A 17,583-nucleotide genomic window follows, 5' to 3' on the forward strand; every position below is an offset into this window, starting at 1 on the left:
TTTGTTTCCCTAGTTTTCTTTCTTAGGTTCAAATACTTTCTTTGTTGACACTTTTACACCAAATCGACATTCCGCGACCCACCAGTAGTAAAACGGGATGACGTCCTTGTGAATTAATGTCCCATTCTTCGAGGTGTGCTCTTTGTCATTAAGCCCGTACCCCAAAAGCGCAAGTTCTTTTTTCTAAAACAACTGACGCAATCCCATAGTATGACTTAAACAGACTTGCCACTGGCAACAATGAAAGGATGTTGCTTTTATCTTGAGTGTGACAAAAAGATGGTCCTTCAAAAGAGAACTTTGAGTTTGCAGAGTCAGTTTCTATCTAAATATCATATTCTGGATGATGCATAGGATGAACATATCACTACAACTCCATTTGCATCCTAATTGTACATGGTATTTAAATATAAAAGGTATATAAAAAATCATTAATAGGCCAATAACAAACAACAATAGTGCAATACTACAAATAATGTATTTTTTTCTTCAATCCAGCAGTCGCAGGATTATTTATTTTGACCACCAAATATTTTAAATGCTTGTCCTTTAGATGGCAGTGTGCAGAAAATGGATTTTTATGACATAGATTAGGACAAATTATTTGGAATGTAATATATTCAACTGGACTCAATAAAGGTTAAAGTAAACTGCATTATAGGGTACCAAAAATACATTTGAGCTGTTTTTTTACAAGTCCATCCATGCAATAAACTCTATTGGAGGTCTTTTACTAGTTGTGTGAAGCATAGTAACTGGCTGCTAATGGGCAGCTGACGTTAATCCATCTATTGAATGGTAATTGGGTTTATGGCAGTCAGTTATCGCCCACTGAATTGTGTCTGTTCACATGCTATCCTTACTGTCAAAGACCTTTGAAAATTCAAAATATAGCATCTAATCTAAAAATGACATTAAATAGCCTGAATTTAAGTGTTTGATTTGTTGCTGTGGCTGCTCCATCTCAACATTTTCTTTCTTTCACTTAATCTCTCCCCCGTGTTCCGACACACACACTCTTACCCTCCCTTCCACATCTTCACATTCATTCCTGTCTGGGCTTTCTACAACAATGACTTTACAAAAGAGCTCCAAATGCCTTGTGACCCCTAAACTTCACCACTCCTCCTCCTTTATGAAAAAGAGGGGGAAAAGAAAAAAGACCAGCAAGAAGTGCTTCCAGAGCTGAAATGTTGACATATAACTCTGGCTAACAATTTAGTAAAGTCATAATTATATTAGCTCATTGGCGATACATCCAATCTGAAGTGGCCCTTGAGCATTCATTAGTTTGCTGCCAAGCCTCCCAGTTCAAATTGACGGGGCATCCACTAGTGACACAGTCAATTAAAAATTCTCAGCAGGAAGAACAAAAGAGGCACATGGTTGGATGCCCATATTGTGAATAGCAGAGAAGGTGTTAATGGAACAGGAAGGCTATACCATAAATCAGGGATAGGGAACCTATGGCCTATTTTAGGCTGGTGTTCTCTATTTTATTATTGTTACATAAACACACAATTGTTCTTGGTTTCTGATCAAATAAAAAAAATGATGGAGACGGAGAGCGTGTGCAAAACCATGTTAAAGCAATGACATGGCAGTTGAAGCCAAAATAAAATTGGATGTCTATTACTGGACTTTGCCTTATGATTGACTGGCAGGGTTGTCTGCCATTCGCCCCAAGTCAGGTGGAATAGGATCTAGCACCCCGCACATGGACAAGTGGTGTTAAAATTGAATGAATATTAATGTACAGTAGTAGTACCTCCATTGGGGAAATTAGTGTTGGTAGTAGGAGTTCCACTAAGAGGATTTTTCATCCTAAAGAGAATAGGAAGAAGATACATGATCCCTGAGGTTTCTCATTCACAATGACATTACCTTGCTGTTGCTCTCCTAAATAAATCTCTTTTGTGACTTGACTAATTGCTATGGCTGTCTCTAATACCTGATTAGCACAATAAAGTGATTTGGGTACCAACTGGAGCCTTTGTCACTAAATGTGTTCGTCTACATGGAAGTATTGTCTGTGAATCCGTTGCTCGCTTGATGGTACAAAGTGAAAAACAACTTACATTGCTCTTGTTCGTGTTTACAAAAAGGCAGAGCATACACAACTAAGGCTCTACTGGAGACCGTCTGTACTTCTGCTAAGCATCTACCCTCTTATCCAGTCATTGTTTTTCTCTCTCTCTCTCCGTTTAAAGAGATTGTCAGACCTCAATCTGTCGGCCAATTCTGCAGCCTCCTGTTCGATGTAATCTTGATGAAGGGTTAATAAGCCAGGGAGACAGCAAGCCCCAGCAGTGCCCCCAAGAGGGCCCCAAGACCTTCAAAAACTCACTTAACCCTTCATTGCCTCTTCCAAAATGTTCCCAACCTGCCCTGAAGGATGGCCGCTCAAATACTCAAGTAATGAAATGGATTTGGGCAGAGCCTTAAGGGATCAAAGCCAACTTCCCCTAGTAATATTTGGAAAGTAAATCTAATAGTAAAACAATGCATCCCGTTGAGCCTTTCAGATTGGGTCTGTCTGTCAGCTAAGCTTTGACATTACTAAGAGAACTCACAGTAGGAGATACAAAACGTCCCAGACAGCAAAATGTTTGACCTTTTTATGGTGGAACAACCCTACACACCCTTTGATTTCTTACTGCACCTTCCTCAAATATGCCCATGTATTTTACTTTGTATTTAAACTTGATCCTGCATATTCACAGGGGTTAGTTAACCAAGCACTCCATTTGGGAACATATGTGCTTTTGCAATATAATGGACTCTGAAGTCCGACTAGCCAACTTATTATTTCTGTTGTGTACACAAATGATCAAGCAAATGTATATAAAAACAGCCACGCACAAATGCATGCGGATGTTGCAGTTACCTACAAAATGCACAGGAAGGTGGTTGGTTGTATCCTTGAAACTGAATTGGTGCATGTTCAAGACAGGCTTGCAAAATCATGAACATTCTACAGACTTATACAGGCTCATTTCTGAGAGGTGTGGTTTTCAAAATGGTTCAATTGTTGGAGGCTGCAACATTTACAACACTGTATCGTTTTGCAAAAGGGGTAAAAAGTGTGCAAACTTTTGATACACCAAACAAATGTCAACTTTTCTTTTCATACTTACTTCTTCCACTGGAGGGCACCGTAGATTCCACATTGGGACCAATGCTGCAACATAAGTGTATCCAAGAGATGGTAGCATTCCCTGTTTTAAACATATTTGCAATGTTAATTTGACCACGCGTGCAGGAAAAGGGGATCTCCAAATTAAGTCTTTGCATTTTTACAGTAGATGCAAAATAAGAACACAAGCTTGCTTTCAGGCGTGTCAGTTCCCAAGTGTGTTTTATTTGCTAAATTATCATAGCTCATCAAACTCACTTGCTCAGATGTTCCAAGAAAGGTGTTGTTGTTCTCCCTTTTTTTTTGCCAGTGAGTTACACTCCAACAATGGTCTAGACTAGTGCGTCGCCTATCGAGGAAACGAGAGTATTGCAGGGGAAAGGGAAATGAATTAGTTCATTGATATTTAGTACTATAATTTGGGCTAGATGGTGCCACTGAAAGTGGATAGGTTTAAAATTTAGAAAATAAACCAGCATGATCACATTGTTATACCTTTGTCAAATTACTGAGATACTTTAGAATCATGCCACATGTTCAAAACCACTGTTAAATACTTTGTTGACATGTACAGACAACTCAGTGCACACAGGCTTCTGCCTGTGTTTATTGCTCTTTAATGTTTTCTCTGGGTATTTGCCCAAACACACTAACCCTAACCCCAAACACATATTTGTAAAATCCTAAACTCCTTTGTTGTAAATGACTGTAGTAATTGTGGACTCCACTTATGTCATTTCTTGTTTTTATTAGAAAAATTCGAACCACTAATAGTAGACAATCAAGATCAAGCAATCCTAATTTTGCTTGATTATCAAACCCAAATCTTAGACCTTCTCAAATATTTTATTGAATGTAGGTTAATCTTTTGCAATGCTGGAAACTACTATATAAGACAAATGCCATAACCTATCCTTCCAATTAAATTAGGAGAGTTATAAGGCATAATACAAATGCACCAGTGGATTTAAATCTTGAAGAAAATTATTCTTGAGTTCATGGCCATTTCAGGAAAGTTCTATTGTAGGTTGAAGTACTTAGGGAGTATTGTGAATTCAAGCATAAAGTACAGGGGTGCATGTTTTAAAATGATTTATTGAGGTCCAATTAACTTGGAATGTTCTGCATGCAAGTTAATAATCAGAACTTTGCATTTTATACCAAAAACTTAACAACTGCTCTGGGATTACAGGAAGTATTAACTTCCTTTTTTGTTGCAGGGCTTGTTGCAATGTCTCAATTACATAAATGCTCCAGACAAAAAGCAAATGAAGCCGTTTAACTTGTCTTAATTACATGTAAATGGTAGGCAAAGTAGTTTGCCACATTCCCTTCCTTTTCTGTTTTTAAATGAAAAATAGACAATATCATAGGTCGGTAATCTACGTTGAGATGTTCATGGGTTCGTTTCTGTAGTTTGCAAGTGCAAAATAATTAGCTTGAGAGTACAGAAAGCGCAAAAAAAGAATAATATGTAAAAGAGGCAGCTGTATGATCCTGGTGAGGTAGTCACAAGCAAAGGCTGGCTGTCCGTCTCCGCCTCCCCATCTCAAACACATAAATATCAAGACAGACAAGTTCATTTGTACGTTGGCGGTTTGACAGGCTAACGTCTCAAACGCTGTTTTCTCCTTCCTTCTGCATTTTATTTTTGTCACGTTGTTGTGTCGTTTGGTTTTGAACTGTTTTGTTTTTCATCCTAACATCAGACACAATGGCAGGTGAGTGAGTGCATCCGTTTTTCCAGAATGATTTCTGCAGTAAAAGAGCTTTTTTTTTAACACAATGATAATTTATGATTTGATCTGCAGATGCCAGCTTTCAAAATGAGTTCTTGGATACTCACAACACCTACAGAGCACAGCACAATGCTCCACCTATGACACTTAGTCGTGAGCTGAATGCTACGGCTCAGAAATGGGCAGATCACTTGCTGGCTTTGGGTGCTCTAAAGCACAGTGACAGCAAAGATGGCGAGAATATTTTTCACAAGTGGAGCTCGGCACCCGTTAAATTAACAGGTGTATTTCCAATTCCGAACATTCTATTGGGTTTTACACAAGAACCAAGTATTGCTGTCTCATTTATGACCCTAATGCAAATTGTTGAATAATACAAGATCATGTGAAATATTTTATATGTCTCGCTGTCTTTTATGCGCACAATGTTTACAGTGAAATGAAAAAGTCTGTCTTGTTTTAGGAAAAGAAGCAGTAGATTCATGGTACAGTGAAGTCAAACAATACAACTGGAAAAGCCCAGGCTATCAAAGCAAAACAGGTAAACGCAAAGAAATTGGTAAAACAACTCAGATTCACATAAATGTACATAAAAGCTTACTAGTGCATACAGAATCCTGATTCAAATTTTGTCTAGTTATATATGTATGTACTGTACCCATGTTTTGTCTTGCAGGTCATTTTACTCAGGTGGTATGGAAAGAAAGCATGCAGCTTGGCGTCGGTTTGGCCACTGATGGCAATACAGTTGTTGTTGTTGGGCAATATCGTCCAGCAGGGAACATCAATGTGGAGCAGTACTTCATTGAAAATGTCCAACAAGGTAGTAACCTATGAGTGACCCACGTATTGTTTAGTTAAGAAACCTGCATATTGTGGTTTTTTATTATTATTTTTTTTTACTAACAATAGTGACATTGTGGTCTGGGAAATAATCTAGCTCCAGGGTTTGGTGGTAAAAAATTAATAAGTGTATTATTAAAGCAATGTATCAGTCTATCTAGAAAATATATTCAGTCCTAACATGACATGGTTTTTAATAGTGACAATATGCTGCACTGTTAAAAAATGCATTAAAACTTCTTATGTTGTTGTATTTACTCAATATAGAGTTATATTGATTTACACAAGATGTATGGGATGTTTTTTATCTGTATGGTATTCAAAATGTTGTATGAATAAATTCTTGCTTTAATTCCAAGCAGTCTATGATTGTGGTATGCTCTATTTTCAGATTTCTGAAATGGGGGTTGACTCATTTAGGTTTTGACGAGTCACCTAATTCTATGGAATATTACATTTTCGGATTTCTGAAATGGGGGTTGACTGATTTAGAATTTGACGAGTCACCTAATTCTTTGGAATATTACAATTGTTTGGAAATGCAACATTGATATGATTGACATTCATGATTGAAATATATTGCATCAGGTATACATACATTACTCAATCTGGTATTACATGTCAAAATAACACAGTGAACAGCATTCCGATTACTTATAAAATTCAAGAATTCTCTCAAAATTTGCTTGCTTTTGTCCTAATCTATACAGTCTTGAGATGTCCTCTTCTGTGTTTAGTTCATCTGGTAACATTCAAGCAGAGGAAATCAAAGTTTAGAGAAATGCATGGAGAAGAACAATTCCTGAGCCAAAGCATACACCACATCAATCACTATTTATAAAGCTGTTCAGCATCGGACTAATACCAAAAACTTGAATAAAGAGAATGTCATATGCAATTAATTACTTTATTTGAAGAGGATCTGAACACAAACATTACACAACAAAGTTATTTTCACAATAAAAGCAGTATCAACAGACACATACTGTGTAAGGAGACAAAAAAATGACCACAGTTAAACTGTGAAAATACTTCAGCAGGAGTGGTCAGCATATCCACAAAGTCTGCATATTTTGATTCGAATTGATCAACAGGACAGGTCGCCAATGTCTGCAGTTTTCAGCCTGCATTATTTTAGTCCAGCAGTACAAATACAGCATTTTTTCGCAGACCCACCATTTTCAAGCGGTTGATTTGTCCTTGGGGCCATGTGAGGCCCCAGTGCAATGCTTCCACTGCAGTTCACTGCTCAATGCCTCATTGTAATGCTAAATAGTGCCACCCTGTTTTCAAATGGATGTATCACAGCCAATGCCATTCATTTTGTGGGGTAATGTATACAGGGCAATAACAATTGGGCCATATAGGAGTATTTTCCATCATTTGGTATCATACTTTTCAAGCACATTAATAAACACAAGGCGTAGGAGTAAGACGGTGACGTTGCCCCCTATCATGATTCAGTTATCACGCTGTGTAACTTGATATCCAGAGCTTCCTGCTCTGACAAGATGCATTGTGGACTTTCTTGGCATCGGGCTTATCATTTTTTACGTATTTTAGAATGGGGTTGTGTTAGTACATTTCAAGATGGATGTCTGAATTACTTCCAAATATGTTGACTAGCTGACTCATTTTTTTGGGCTGAGATCATTTTGCTTATACACTTTGTTTGTAAAATGTTAACATTAGTAAGTAATCATAAAATTGGTGAATTTATTTTTAGGGAGTTAGGTAGACAGGAAGCCGTGGAAGTATATGTGTGTGGGGGCTGTACTCGCCTGTTGACGTGGTAACACAAAAATTGGTTCCAATTACTTCTACCAAAAAATTCACAAAACCATATGTATACTTAGGGCCTGTTATATAGGGCATCTGATTTGAATGCTATCTTGTTTCTTCTTACAGAGCATCAGTTTGTCAGATTTTACAATACACTAGGTTTGGGTGTAACCTCTTTTCAACAAAAAGCATTCCCTGACATCCTGACACACTTTAATGGGATCTTTGCTTACTTGTGGGTGTGCGATTGTCCGCAACAGAATGTGGGCCTGGCTCAATGCTGCTGAATTATGGAAACTGTAATATGATCTGAGTGAATCACTGGTTCTCTCAGCTGGCATACTGTTCATAAGCCCAGCTGTTCCATTCCAAAAACCCGTCCTTCCTATAACTGGTCCCATACATTTGATTCCTTGCCTTGCAATGTTCACATTAAATAGAGATCACACAAATTAGTAAAGAAGTCTGTTGAGGCCAAATATTTAGTGATGTTAGACGACAGAAGGAACATATGTTTTTTTTTTTTTTTTTTGCAATACATATTGTATTATTGGTGTAACAACATTAGCTCCGCTGTGCAGCATCAATTCAGGGTGTGTCCACGCCAGCCGGGCTGGCATCTGCTTCCTCTCCAATATTGATCTGACTGCCGGGGAATGACTACTGCAGTACTCTGAGAGATGCTGAGTCACAAAAAGAACCACCAGATCTATATGGCAGTGTTAAAGGAGCCTTATGTAAGATCGGAAGCAAAAATTGGTACTAAAATCTATGTCTACAAATATTGTGAAGAACCTTTGGGTTACCAGAAGAGCACTTCTCAATCTATTAGTTTCTGCAAGGACTTGTATGTTGTTGTAAACGTTTTGGCCATCTTACCCAGCTTTGGAATTGATTTTTTTGTTAATTGTGTTTATTGATGTTTGGTCTTATTTATTTTGAGCAAGACTACAGAATTTGAGAGGGTTATATGTACTGCTTCAGAATTTGACTAGTAATATGACAAAAGGAGTCTTTCAATGAAACATGTATCTTTGGATTTGATCTTAATCAAATCTCTCTGTGATTGTCATCAAGAACACAGATATCTTTTGTGTCACCGCCTGGAGAAGGAAGAAAAGGGCGACCTAGATAGCCTACCGTATAAAACAGGTGGTGTCTGCAGAGAAACGCCCCAACATAGACTGAGAGAACATTTTAATTATTTATTCAGTGTATACCGAGGCAGTCAGTGTTTAATAATTCGACTCACCACTTCACAAGAGATCAGCTGCTAGAAATGCATGTCATGCATGAATACTGTTGTTCCAAACCACTGTGAGATCCATACAAAGCTTGTATACTGCGTTTTTTTATGCATAGAATTCTTCCAGCCGCTTGTGAAGGGATTCATTGTCATAGCGACAACAACCTCAGAGAAATGTACTCCCATCCCCCCAGGTCCTTGCAAACAAGACCATAGAAACTGCAACATAAGTAAACGCCACATATTTTGCATAAAATCACATGATCGATTTAAAACCCAATCTTAATGTGAACGTTTTACACTGCAAATGTTGTATTTTGGGTCGTGTGCTCCAGACTTTTGTTTAGTCATCGCCATATTTTAATGAGTTGTATCAGTGAATTAATGCCAAGGTGATATTAAGCACAAACTTAAATCATATATGTAGGTATCATTTGTCGTTTCTTTTTTTTCTTCAATTTCGCCATCTCATCATGGATGAGGTCTCCTGACTTTCCATGCCGGCCGGTCAAACGGTAAGAATGATTGGCAGAGATCTGACCAATAGCGTGAAGCCAATGTAAGATCTTATTGGTTGAGTTTCCTGTTCATCAAAATTGTGTTAGACTCGTCCAATGACCCGTCGAATATGGAGAGAAAAGGCGGGTCGTTGTCAAATAAATATGGTTGTCCCGCCATTGTGAGCGCACTTCCAGCAAACCAAAGAACCAGTAGGACTTGTGGTCGTTTTATCTGACAAAATGAGGGAAATCGTGCATCTTCAAGCCGGCCAGTGTGGAAACCAGATTGGTGCTAAGGTTAGTGAGCATTTCCTGTGGTCGAAAACTGAAGTTTTATTTCCTATTTGCCCTTAAAACCGAGCTTCTGACCAAGTAGTCTGCTTTGTGCCTGTTGGTGTCCTAGAAACCACACCCTAGGATTACCAACGTGTCCTACTTAAGACTATTTCGATATAACGGTACAATTACTTACCTTTAGGTGAAGCCTATCTTCATATTGTATATATATTGTCAAATAAAATCAATTTGGACAGTTTTTTTTCAAATAAGGGGGAGGGTTTTTTTTTAGGTCCTAAAATCAAATCAGGTCGATTTTTGGTTTTTAGTATGTACAATCAACGTAGACTGTTGTATTTTTCATTGGAACGTTTTAATTTTTTTTGTGAAATTTGACACAACTTGGTGTACAATAGATTTGAGGAATGGTGTCAGATTACATGAGCCACTGCGTTTTTGATCGGTTAATATTGTTGACTGACCTTTGCATTTAGTCCTTATGGGTTATAATTATATAAAAATAGCCTGATTTCCCTTCGAAACTCGATGAGGCCTACACCGCATTGCGTCTGTGGCTGAGCCCGGCCTTTTTTTCCCGCGAGAGGGCCGCCCTGGCGGTTGATGACGTATGAGTACGTGTTCAAAATGGGGTCTCAGCCAATAAGGGCCCAGGGCGCGCGCGCCCGATTTGCCTGTTTGAATTTAAAACACGTTGAGTTATATATAAGGCTTAAGTCATTTTGAGTAAAAATCTCATATCTGCCCAGGCAATTTACTAAACTTACATTTCTTTTATAGTTCTGGGAGGTCATTAGTGACGAACATGGCATTGACCCAACTGGCACATACCATGGTGACAGTGACCTGCAGCTGGACAGGATCAATGTCTACTACAATGAAGCCTCTGGTAAGTTGTAATTTGATAATTTTATCAATTATTTAAATATGTAAAACGACTAAATGTGATCCGTTTCCATAGGTGGCAAATATGTCCCCAGGGCTGTTCTGGTTGACTTGGAACCAGGCACCATGGACTCTGTAAGGTCTGGACCTTTTGGCCAGGTCTTCAGGCCCGATAACTTTGTCTTTGGTGAGTTGATTTGAAATATTTTTTGTCGAAGATTACTGCATTTTGACAGGATGGCAGTGTCCCCCCCCAGCCAAAATGAGTTGGATGCCATCATCGTCTGCCAATGCATAAGAATTAATGTTAAATCTTGATCTGTTTTACAGGCCAGAGTGGGGCTGGAAACAACTGGGCTAAGGGCCATTACACAGAGGGTGCAGAGTTGGTCGACTCTGTCTTGGATGTAGTGAGGAAGGAGGCAGAGAGCTGTGATTGCCTCCAGGGCTTCCAGCTCACACACTCTCTAGGTGGTGGTACCGGCTCTGGAATGGGCACCCTTCTCATTAGCAAAATCCGTGAAGAATACCCAGATCGCATCATGAACACCTTCAGCGTGGTGCCTTCACCCAAAGTCTCAGACACTGTTGTTGAGCCCTACAACGCCACACTATCGGTCCACCAGCTGGTCGAGAACACCGACGAGACCTACTGCATTGACAACGAAGCTCTGTACGATATCTGCTTCCGCACCCTGAAGCTCACCACTCCCTCATATGGTGACCTGAACCACCTGGTCTCTGCCACCATGAGCGGTGTCACCACCTGCCTCAGGTTCCCCGGACAGCTGAACGCAGATTTGCGTAAACTGGCTGTCAACATGGTGCCCTTCCCCCGTCTGCATTTCTTCATGCCCGGCTTTGCCCCCCTCACAAGCCGAGGCAGCCAGCAGTACAGGTCCCTCACTGTGCCCGAGCTCACTCAGCAGATGTTCGATGCCAAGAACATGATGGCTGCCTGCGACCCACGCCACGGGCGCTACCTGACCGTGGCTGCCATCTTCCGTGGCCGCATGTCCATGAAGGAGGTTGATGAGCAGATGCTCAATGTGCAGAACAAGAACAGCAGCTACTTTGTGGAATGGATCCCCAACAATGTCAAGACCGCCGTGTGTGACATTCCTCCTCGTGGTCTCAAGATGGCCGCCACTTTCATCGGCAACAGCACTGCCATCCAAGAGCTGTTCAAGCGCATCTCTGAGCAATTCACAGCCATGTTCAGGCGCAAAGCTTTCCTCCACTGGTACACTGGTGAGGGCATGGATGAGATGGAGTTCACTGAGGCAGAGAGCAACATGAATGACCTGGTGTCCGAGTACCAGCAGTACCAGGATGCCACGGCCGAAGAGGAGGGTGAATTTGGGGAGGATGAAGAAGAGGAAGAGATGGCCTAATTGTTTTCACTCTGTCAGTCTTTACCTGAATTTCCAATTCCTACCGTTCTAAAGTCTCTTCCAGGTTTAAATGTTGTCTGCTGTTGTCAAATAAAAGTTCTTGTGCACAATTGTTGTCATTGTTGTCTTTGATTTAATTTGGCTTTAGTCATGAGTTCATAGTGATAAAATGACTTAGGAGTTTGAAACATTTAAAAGGCCAGCAAAATGATATGCCTAAATTTTGATTTTAAATGTATACATTGTAAAAATAGTGTAGCATGTTGCCTCAGTCTTGAATTTTGGGAGTATCCCATATACTATAAAATGGCAGCAACTGCACAGCTTCCACTAGATGGCAGTTGTATGCTGGTAAATTGCTTTTCATTCAATATTCACATAAAATGCAACTATGATACATGATAGGAACACACTTTCCATGAAAGTTAATAAGCTGTTTTGTCAAAACTTACTGGTGATGTTTCTGTCTTCACCATTAACTATTTCCGAAAAAGGCCACAAGTTCTCCCTTTAATATAGGTGACAAGCAAAGCTCTATGACTTAATAAAAGAAAAAGTACACGTCTTTCTGCATGCATCATGCGTTGTTAATATATCTAATACACTATGTTTACAGATTGAGAAATTGTTTTTCCCTCAATCAAATGTACACCAATTAATAGACCTTTAAAATGTTTGTTGGGAAGGCACAATTTCACAGTCCAACTGTTCCATGGAAACAAGCTCTATTTTTGCACTTCAAGGCTTTAGAATAATGTAAAAATATATCAAATGTTCGATATGCCAAAAAAGCTGGACTAAAAATACAGTACCTTTTTACTTGAGGTTTAACAGAGTTCAGTTCTCTGCTGGTGATCTGACAGGAGTTGTCCTACTTTCATGAAAGCATTTTGAAGTGCCATCATAAAAGCTACTCAATTTTTTTTCTCCTAAAAATCGTGACACCCCTGCAACCCTAGTGCTCGTCAGACAGTGACAGATAATAGGCAATAGTTAAAAGGAAAGGTTATTTTTTAAATATTAAAAAAATAAAAAGAGGCCTTTAATTGCCAATACATTAAATGTGCCATTTTTATTACAGTGAAATATCTGATATTCAGTTTATTTTATGCAAATGTTTGGACTCATCTTTATCTTTATATTCATGGTATCTCAAAGAGCTTCAAAAAGCAGCATAACCAAAGATAAACCATTACTGTTAAACTATTTGATTAGTGTACATGGGTCTAGACAACAACAAAATAGCCTATTTGAATTAAAACCATGGTGGGGAAAGAGAAGCAAAATTAAGAAAAAGTTTAATCACAGTAATAATGAAGATGAAAGAATGCAGACTACCTATATTATAAGAATCCCTGCTCAAATAAACATTTTTTTCAAGATGTAAATGTATCACCACTTGAGGGCAGTGATGCGACGATAACAGACAAACAACTACAGAGAGAAAAGCGAAGAAGAAAAAGACGCTCATTTGGAGAAAGGGGCGGTAGCTTCGCTCACATTCAGACGGTGCACACTTACAAGCATCCACTCTTAGAATTCCTTCAACTTTTGCCGCACGTTTTTATTTGACAAGCCAGAAAATGAGAGAAATTGTGCATCTACAAGCTGGCCAGTGTGGAAACCAAATTGGTGCCAAGGTAGGTACCTTGTTGACTTTATCCTGGTTTTATGATGTTTTATTTGTTATTTGAGCACGGGTATCTTTAGTTAAAAGTACTTGGCATTATCTTTGGAAAAAAAACTGTTATGACTTTTCCTGTTTTGTAACAGGTGCCTTTTTTTTACAATTTAATATCAGTTTATAGATGTAACAGAGCGTGTGTATCCAAAGACAAAAGGTTGCCCATTTCGTGATTATAATACAGACAATTGAATTCATATTAAAAAGGAAATATATAACAATAATTCGGTATATTGGTAATTTCTTTCATGGTTTTGTTCAGAATTTGAATTAAGTTTGAAGTTCCATTTTAAAGGCATCCTCGTCATCTACAAATTTCATGCACGTCTTTTGTGGGGAAATTTGGAGGAACAGTTCAACATTTTATTTGGAGGTTACACTAACTCATAACTTGAAACGGTTGGCCTTATTAAATGCTTTAATAGATAAATTGTAGACTTAAAAAAAAAAACATAAAACCTGGTAGATTGTTCGATGTCTTTGAGGGTTTGCGAAACGTTGTCATGTTCTTTGCGAAAAGTTGTCATGTACTTTGCGAATGTTTACATGTTGCGTTCATGCGCACAATGTTTTGATATATAAAAGTTTCAAGGTTGTGTTATATGACGCCAACATTTGGGGCATTTAAAAAAAACATTACCTTCTCACTTTGAAGAAAAGTACATATCTATGTGATATCACTTATATTGGGTAATTTTCTCTAAAAGTTGGACCTTCCATTTTATGGAGAAAAAAAGCACATTGTAGAAAAATTGTGATGCAGATGTTGTTTTTCCATATTTTTTTCTTGATAGATCATTTGACATGTTTTACTTTTTATTTACACTTTGGTTTGTCTCAAGTTTTGGGAGGTGATTAGTGACGAGCATGCCATCGACCCAACTGGGACATACCATGGTGACAGTGATCTACAATTGGATAGGATCAATGTTTACTACAATGAAGCTTCAGGTAACATACAATAAATATATGAAAAGACTTGTGATTACATTATTACAATATCTACTGACACCCCATACTAGGTGGAAAATATGTTCCCCGTGCTGTATTAGTTGATCTGGAGCCAGGCACAATGGATTCTGTGCGTTCTGGACCTTTTGGTCAGGTCTTTAGACCAGACAACTTTGTTTTTGGTGAGCTATTTTTGTTGACTTTATTATCAGTATTATTGTTTTTATTCAAATACAGCAGCTAAATCCTCAACTTTTTGACAGGCCAAAGCGGTGCAGGTAATAACTGGGCTAAGGGTCATTACACTGAAGGTGCAGAGTTGGTAGACTCTGTCTTGGATGTAGTGAGGAAGGAGGCTGAGAGCTGTGACTGCCTCCAGGGGTTTCAGCTCACACAATCTCTGGGTGGTGGCACCGGCTCAGGAATGGGCACCCTTCTCATCAGCAAAATCCGAGAAGAGTACCCAGATCGCATCATGAACACCTTCAGCGTGGTGCCTTCCCCCAAAGTCTCCGACACTGTGGTCGAGCCCTACAATGCCACACTCTCGGTCCACCAGCTGGTCGAGAACACAGACGAGACCTACTGCATTGACAACGAAGCTCTGTACGATATCTGCTTCCGCACCCTGAAGCTCACCACTCCCTCATATGGCGACCTTAACCACCTGGTCTCAGTCACCATGAGCGGTGTCACCACCTGCCTCAGGTTCCCCGGGCAGCTGAACGCAGACCTGCGCAAACTGGCTGTCAACATGGTGCCTTTCCCCCGTCTGCACTTCTTCATGCCGGGCTTTGCCCCCCTCACAAGCAGAGGTAGCCAGCAGTACAGAGCCCTCACTGTGCCCGAGCTCACTCAGCAGATGTTTGATGCCAAGAACATGATGGCCGCCTGTGACCCACGTCAAGGCCGCTACCTGACCGTGGCCACCATCTTCCGTGGCCGCATGTCCATGAAGGAGGTGGATGAGCAGATGCTTAATGTGCAGAACAAGAACAGCAGCTACTTTGTGGAATGGATCCCCAACAATGTCAAGACGGCCGTGTGTGATATTCCTCCTCGCGGTCTCAAGATGTCCGCCACATTCATTGGCAATACTACAGCCATCCAAGAGCTGTTCAAGCGCATTTCTGAGCAATTCACAGCCATGTTCAGGCGCAAAGCTTTTCTTCACTGGTACACCGGTGAGGGAATGGATGAGATGGAGTTCACTGAGGCGGAAAGCAACATGAATGACCTGGTGTCAGAGTACCAACAATACCAAGATGCCACTGCTGAGGATGAGGGAGAATATGGTGAAGATGACGACGAAGATATGGCCTAAATCTCCTCCTCCAACACGTTCAAGAAATAAGTTCCAAGTCTTCCAAGTTTCAGTGCCTTCGGGTAAAATCCAAAGTTTTGTGCCAGTCCATATTTTCTGTCTCTTTAAAACCAAAGCTTAAAGTAGTGAGTCAAGTGTAGCTACTAAAATACAAAAAATTCAACATTCAGATTTTTTTGCAACTGATTTGTAATTGTAATGGTGTTTTCCCGAATAAAACATCGATGAAATATTTTGTAAAGCGTGCTTCTTGGGTGATTGGCAGATAGTCATAGGCAATGATAAAAAATATACTTGCATTATATACATTTAGTGGAGCAAATAAACTTGAAATATAGTGATAATTTAAGATACTCAGTAAGTACATTGACAGCAAATACTTATACCTAAAAATGCTGGCTATGGTCACTAGATGGCAATGTTGGCAAAAACTTTTCTCCACAAGAAGTAAATGAGGACGCTTGAGGTAAAAGCCAGCAAAGTCCAGCAGCATACTTCTTTCACCTGAGCCTCCAGGGTCTTTTTTTCTCCAAAGCGTGATACAAAACCTTCCTGGCAAATGAATAACACAATTGTACCATTAAGACATTTACATTCGGATAATAATACATACCTCCTAATAAATCATAATAATGTGCCTTTTTAAATTTCACCTTTTAAAACACTTGAAATTTTAAAGCTCATGCAGACAAAAAGGTAAAAAAATAGCAATGTTGATTGAGTCATTAAGGGTTTTTTTTCCTGTTAAAGTGAGTGTGTTTAACATTAATATGATTAACATACTGGAATTCTCATCTATAACCAGTAATTTGGGTTGCGACAAATGTTTTTGCTAATGGATTTGAAATGAAATATTCTATGGTTTGGGAATATAAGCGTATAAAATTTAATGTAAGGTGTATCACAACATTTGGAAATTTCAAGCAGTATTGTGCAGTTTTGTTCATTTGAGGGCAGGCACATAAATGTTGAAGTAATCATAATGAATGGAAAAAGTCTGCTTAACATAAAATACCAGACAAACTATGACATGCTTTGCTTCATCTGACCCTGGCCACAAATCCAGGAATTTCCCAAATTCTAAAAAAAATGGTCCACGTAGACTATTTTCCACATTGTAAATACATACCCATCCTCCATGATCTGTGATATCAGGGCAGATGACTCTCTCCACATAAGCACCCACGCACTCCTTCAGCTGAGGCATCACTGCCGACATCCCATTCTCGTGGCAATGCACGGCCATCTGGCCAGCAAGAATATAAACCGACAATACTGCGCTCCATGCCAGTTCCCGTCGTCGCCCCCTTGGGACGTTTGGAAAGAAATGATCATCCAGGATCCTCACAAGTGTTGGACAAGCTGTATTCTCCGTCACATCCTTGAAGACACGTGGCCAGCGCCTGAAGAAGATGGGGAACCTAGAAAGAAGAACTTCTCCAGCGTAACGGAGTGCCGCGGCACTGGCAGTCGGCGCTGGACCCATTTTGCCGTCAATCCCCCCAGTGATCACATAGTCTATGTAATCATGGGCCATCAGGAAGGCCTCTCTCACAAGAGGGTCAGAATTGCTCAAACCCGTTCTGGGCTCTGGTACCACTGCCTGACACATGCGGTAGTTTCCTTGGAATTCTGCTTTACTTGTCACACTGCGGACGTTCTTCAATTACCTTTTGAAAAGTCATGCCTTCTTAAGGAAGACTTAAAACTCACCTTCTATGAGTGGGGTAGAGTACACACAAAAAAGATTCATCCAACAGGTGAAAATACAGTCCAGTGTCGAGTACGTATGTGTGTTTGTGTTG

At 39.7% G+C, this 17,583-nt stretch overlaps 4 protein-coding genes and 1 long non-coding RNA gene across 5 annotated transcripts; 3 read left to right on the top strand and 2 right to left on the bottom strand.

Moving 5' to 3' along the window:
* Positions 1-4,707: 4,707 nt before the first annotated feature.
* Positions 4,708-6,076, top strand: LOC144195090 (Golgi-associated plant pathogenesis-related protein 1-like). The gene is made up of 4 exons (XM_077714475.1): positions 4,708-4,857; positions 4,948-5,157; positions 5,339-5,416; positions 5,552-6,076. Exons 1-4 carry the CDS (start codon positions 4,851-4,853, stop codon positions 5,710-5,712), a joined length of 456 nt encoding a protein of 151 aa, XP_077570601.1. The 5' UTR covers positions 4,708-4,850; the 3' UTR covers positions 5,713-6,076.
* A 532-nt stretch (positions 6,077-6,608) lies between these two features.
* Positions 6,609-12,625, bottom strand: LOC144195091 (uncharacterized). The gene is made up of 2 exons (XR_013326045.1): positions 12,272-12,625; positions 6,609-8,209 (listed from the first exon to the last, which is right to left on the bottom strand). It is a non-coding gene; the product is annotated as an uncharacterized LOC144195091 (long non-coding RNA).
* On the top strand, positions 9,399-11,929 carry LOC144195089 (tubulin beta-1 chain). Its single transcript, XM_077714474.1, has 4 exons — positions 9,399-9,543; positions 10,321-10,429; positions 10,502-10,612; positions 10,756-11,929. The coding sequence occupies exons 1-4, from the start codon at positions 9,487-9,489 to the stop codon at positions 11,817-11,819; spliced, it is 1,341 nt and encodes a 446-aa protein (XP_077570600.1). The 5' UTR covers positions 9,399-9,486; the 3' UTR covers positions 11,820-11,929.
* A 660-nt stretch (positions 12,626-13,285) lies between the features above and the next one.
* On the top strand, positions 13,286-15,882 carry LOC144195664 (tubulin beta-4B chain-like). Its single transcript, XM_077715455.1, has 4 exons — positions 13,286-13,459; positions 14,346-14,454; positions 14,526-14,636; positions 14,718-15,882. Exons 1-4 carry the CDS (start codon positions 13,403-13,405, stop codon positions 15,776-15,778), a joined length of 1,338 nt encoding a protein of 445 aa, XP_077571581.1. The 5' UTR covers positions 13,286-13,402; the 3' UTR covers positions 15,779-15,882.
* A 296-nt stretch (positions 15,883-16,178) lies between these two features.
* LOC144195214 (apoptosis regulator R11-like) lies at positions 16,179-17,390 on the bottom strand. The gene is made up of 2 exons (XM_077714679.1): positions 16,908-17,390; positions 16,179-16,330 (listed from the first exon to the last, which is right to left on the bottom strand). The coding sequence occupies exons 1-2, from the start codon at positions 17,388-17,390 to the stop codon at positions 16,187-16,189; spliced, it is 627 nt and encodes a 208-aa protein (XP_077570805.1). The 3' UTR covers positions 16,179-16,186.
* Between the last annotated feature and the right edge of the window lie 193 nt (positions 17,391-17,583).

The sequence above is a fragment of the Stigmatopora nigra genome, chromosome 4 (genome assembly GCF_051989575.1).
Source record: "Stigmatopora nigra isolate UIUO_SnigA chromosome 4, RoL_Snig_1.1, whole genome shotgun sequence".
In the NCBI taxonomy this organism is placed as follows: Eukaryota; Metazoa; Chordata; class Actinopteri; order Syngnathiformes; family Syngnathidae; genus Stigmatopora; species Stigmatopora nigra.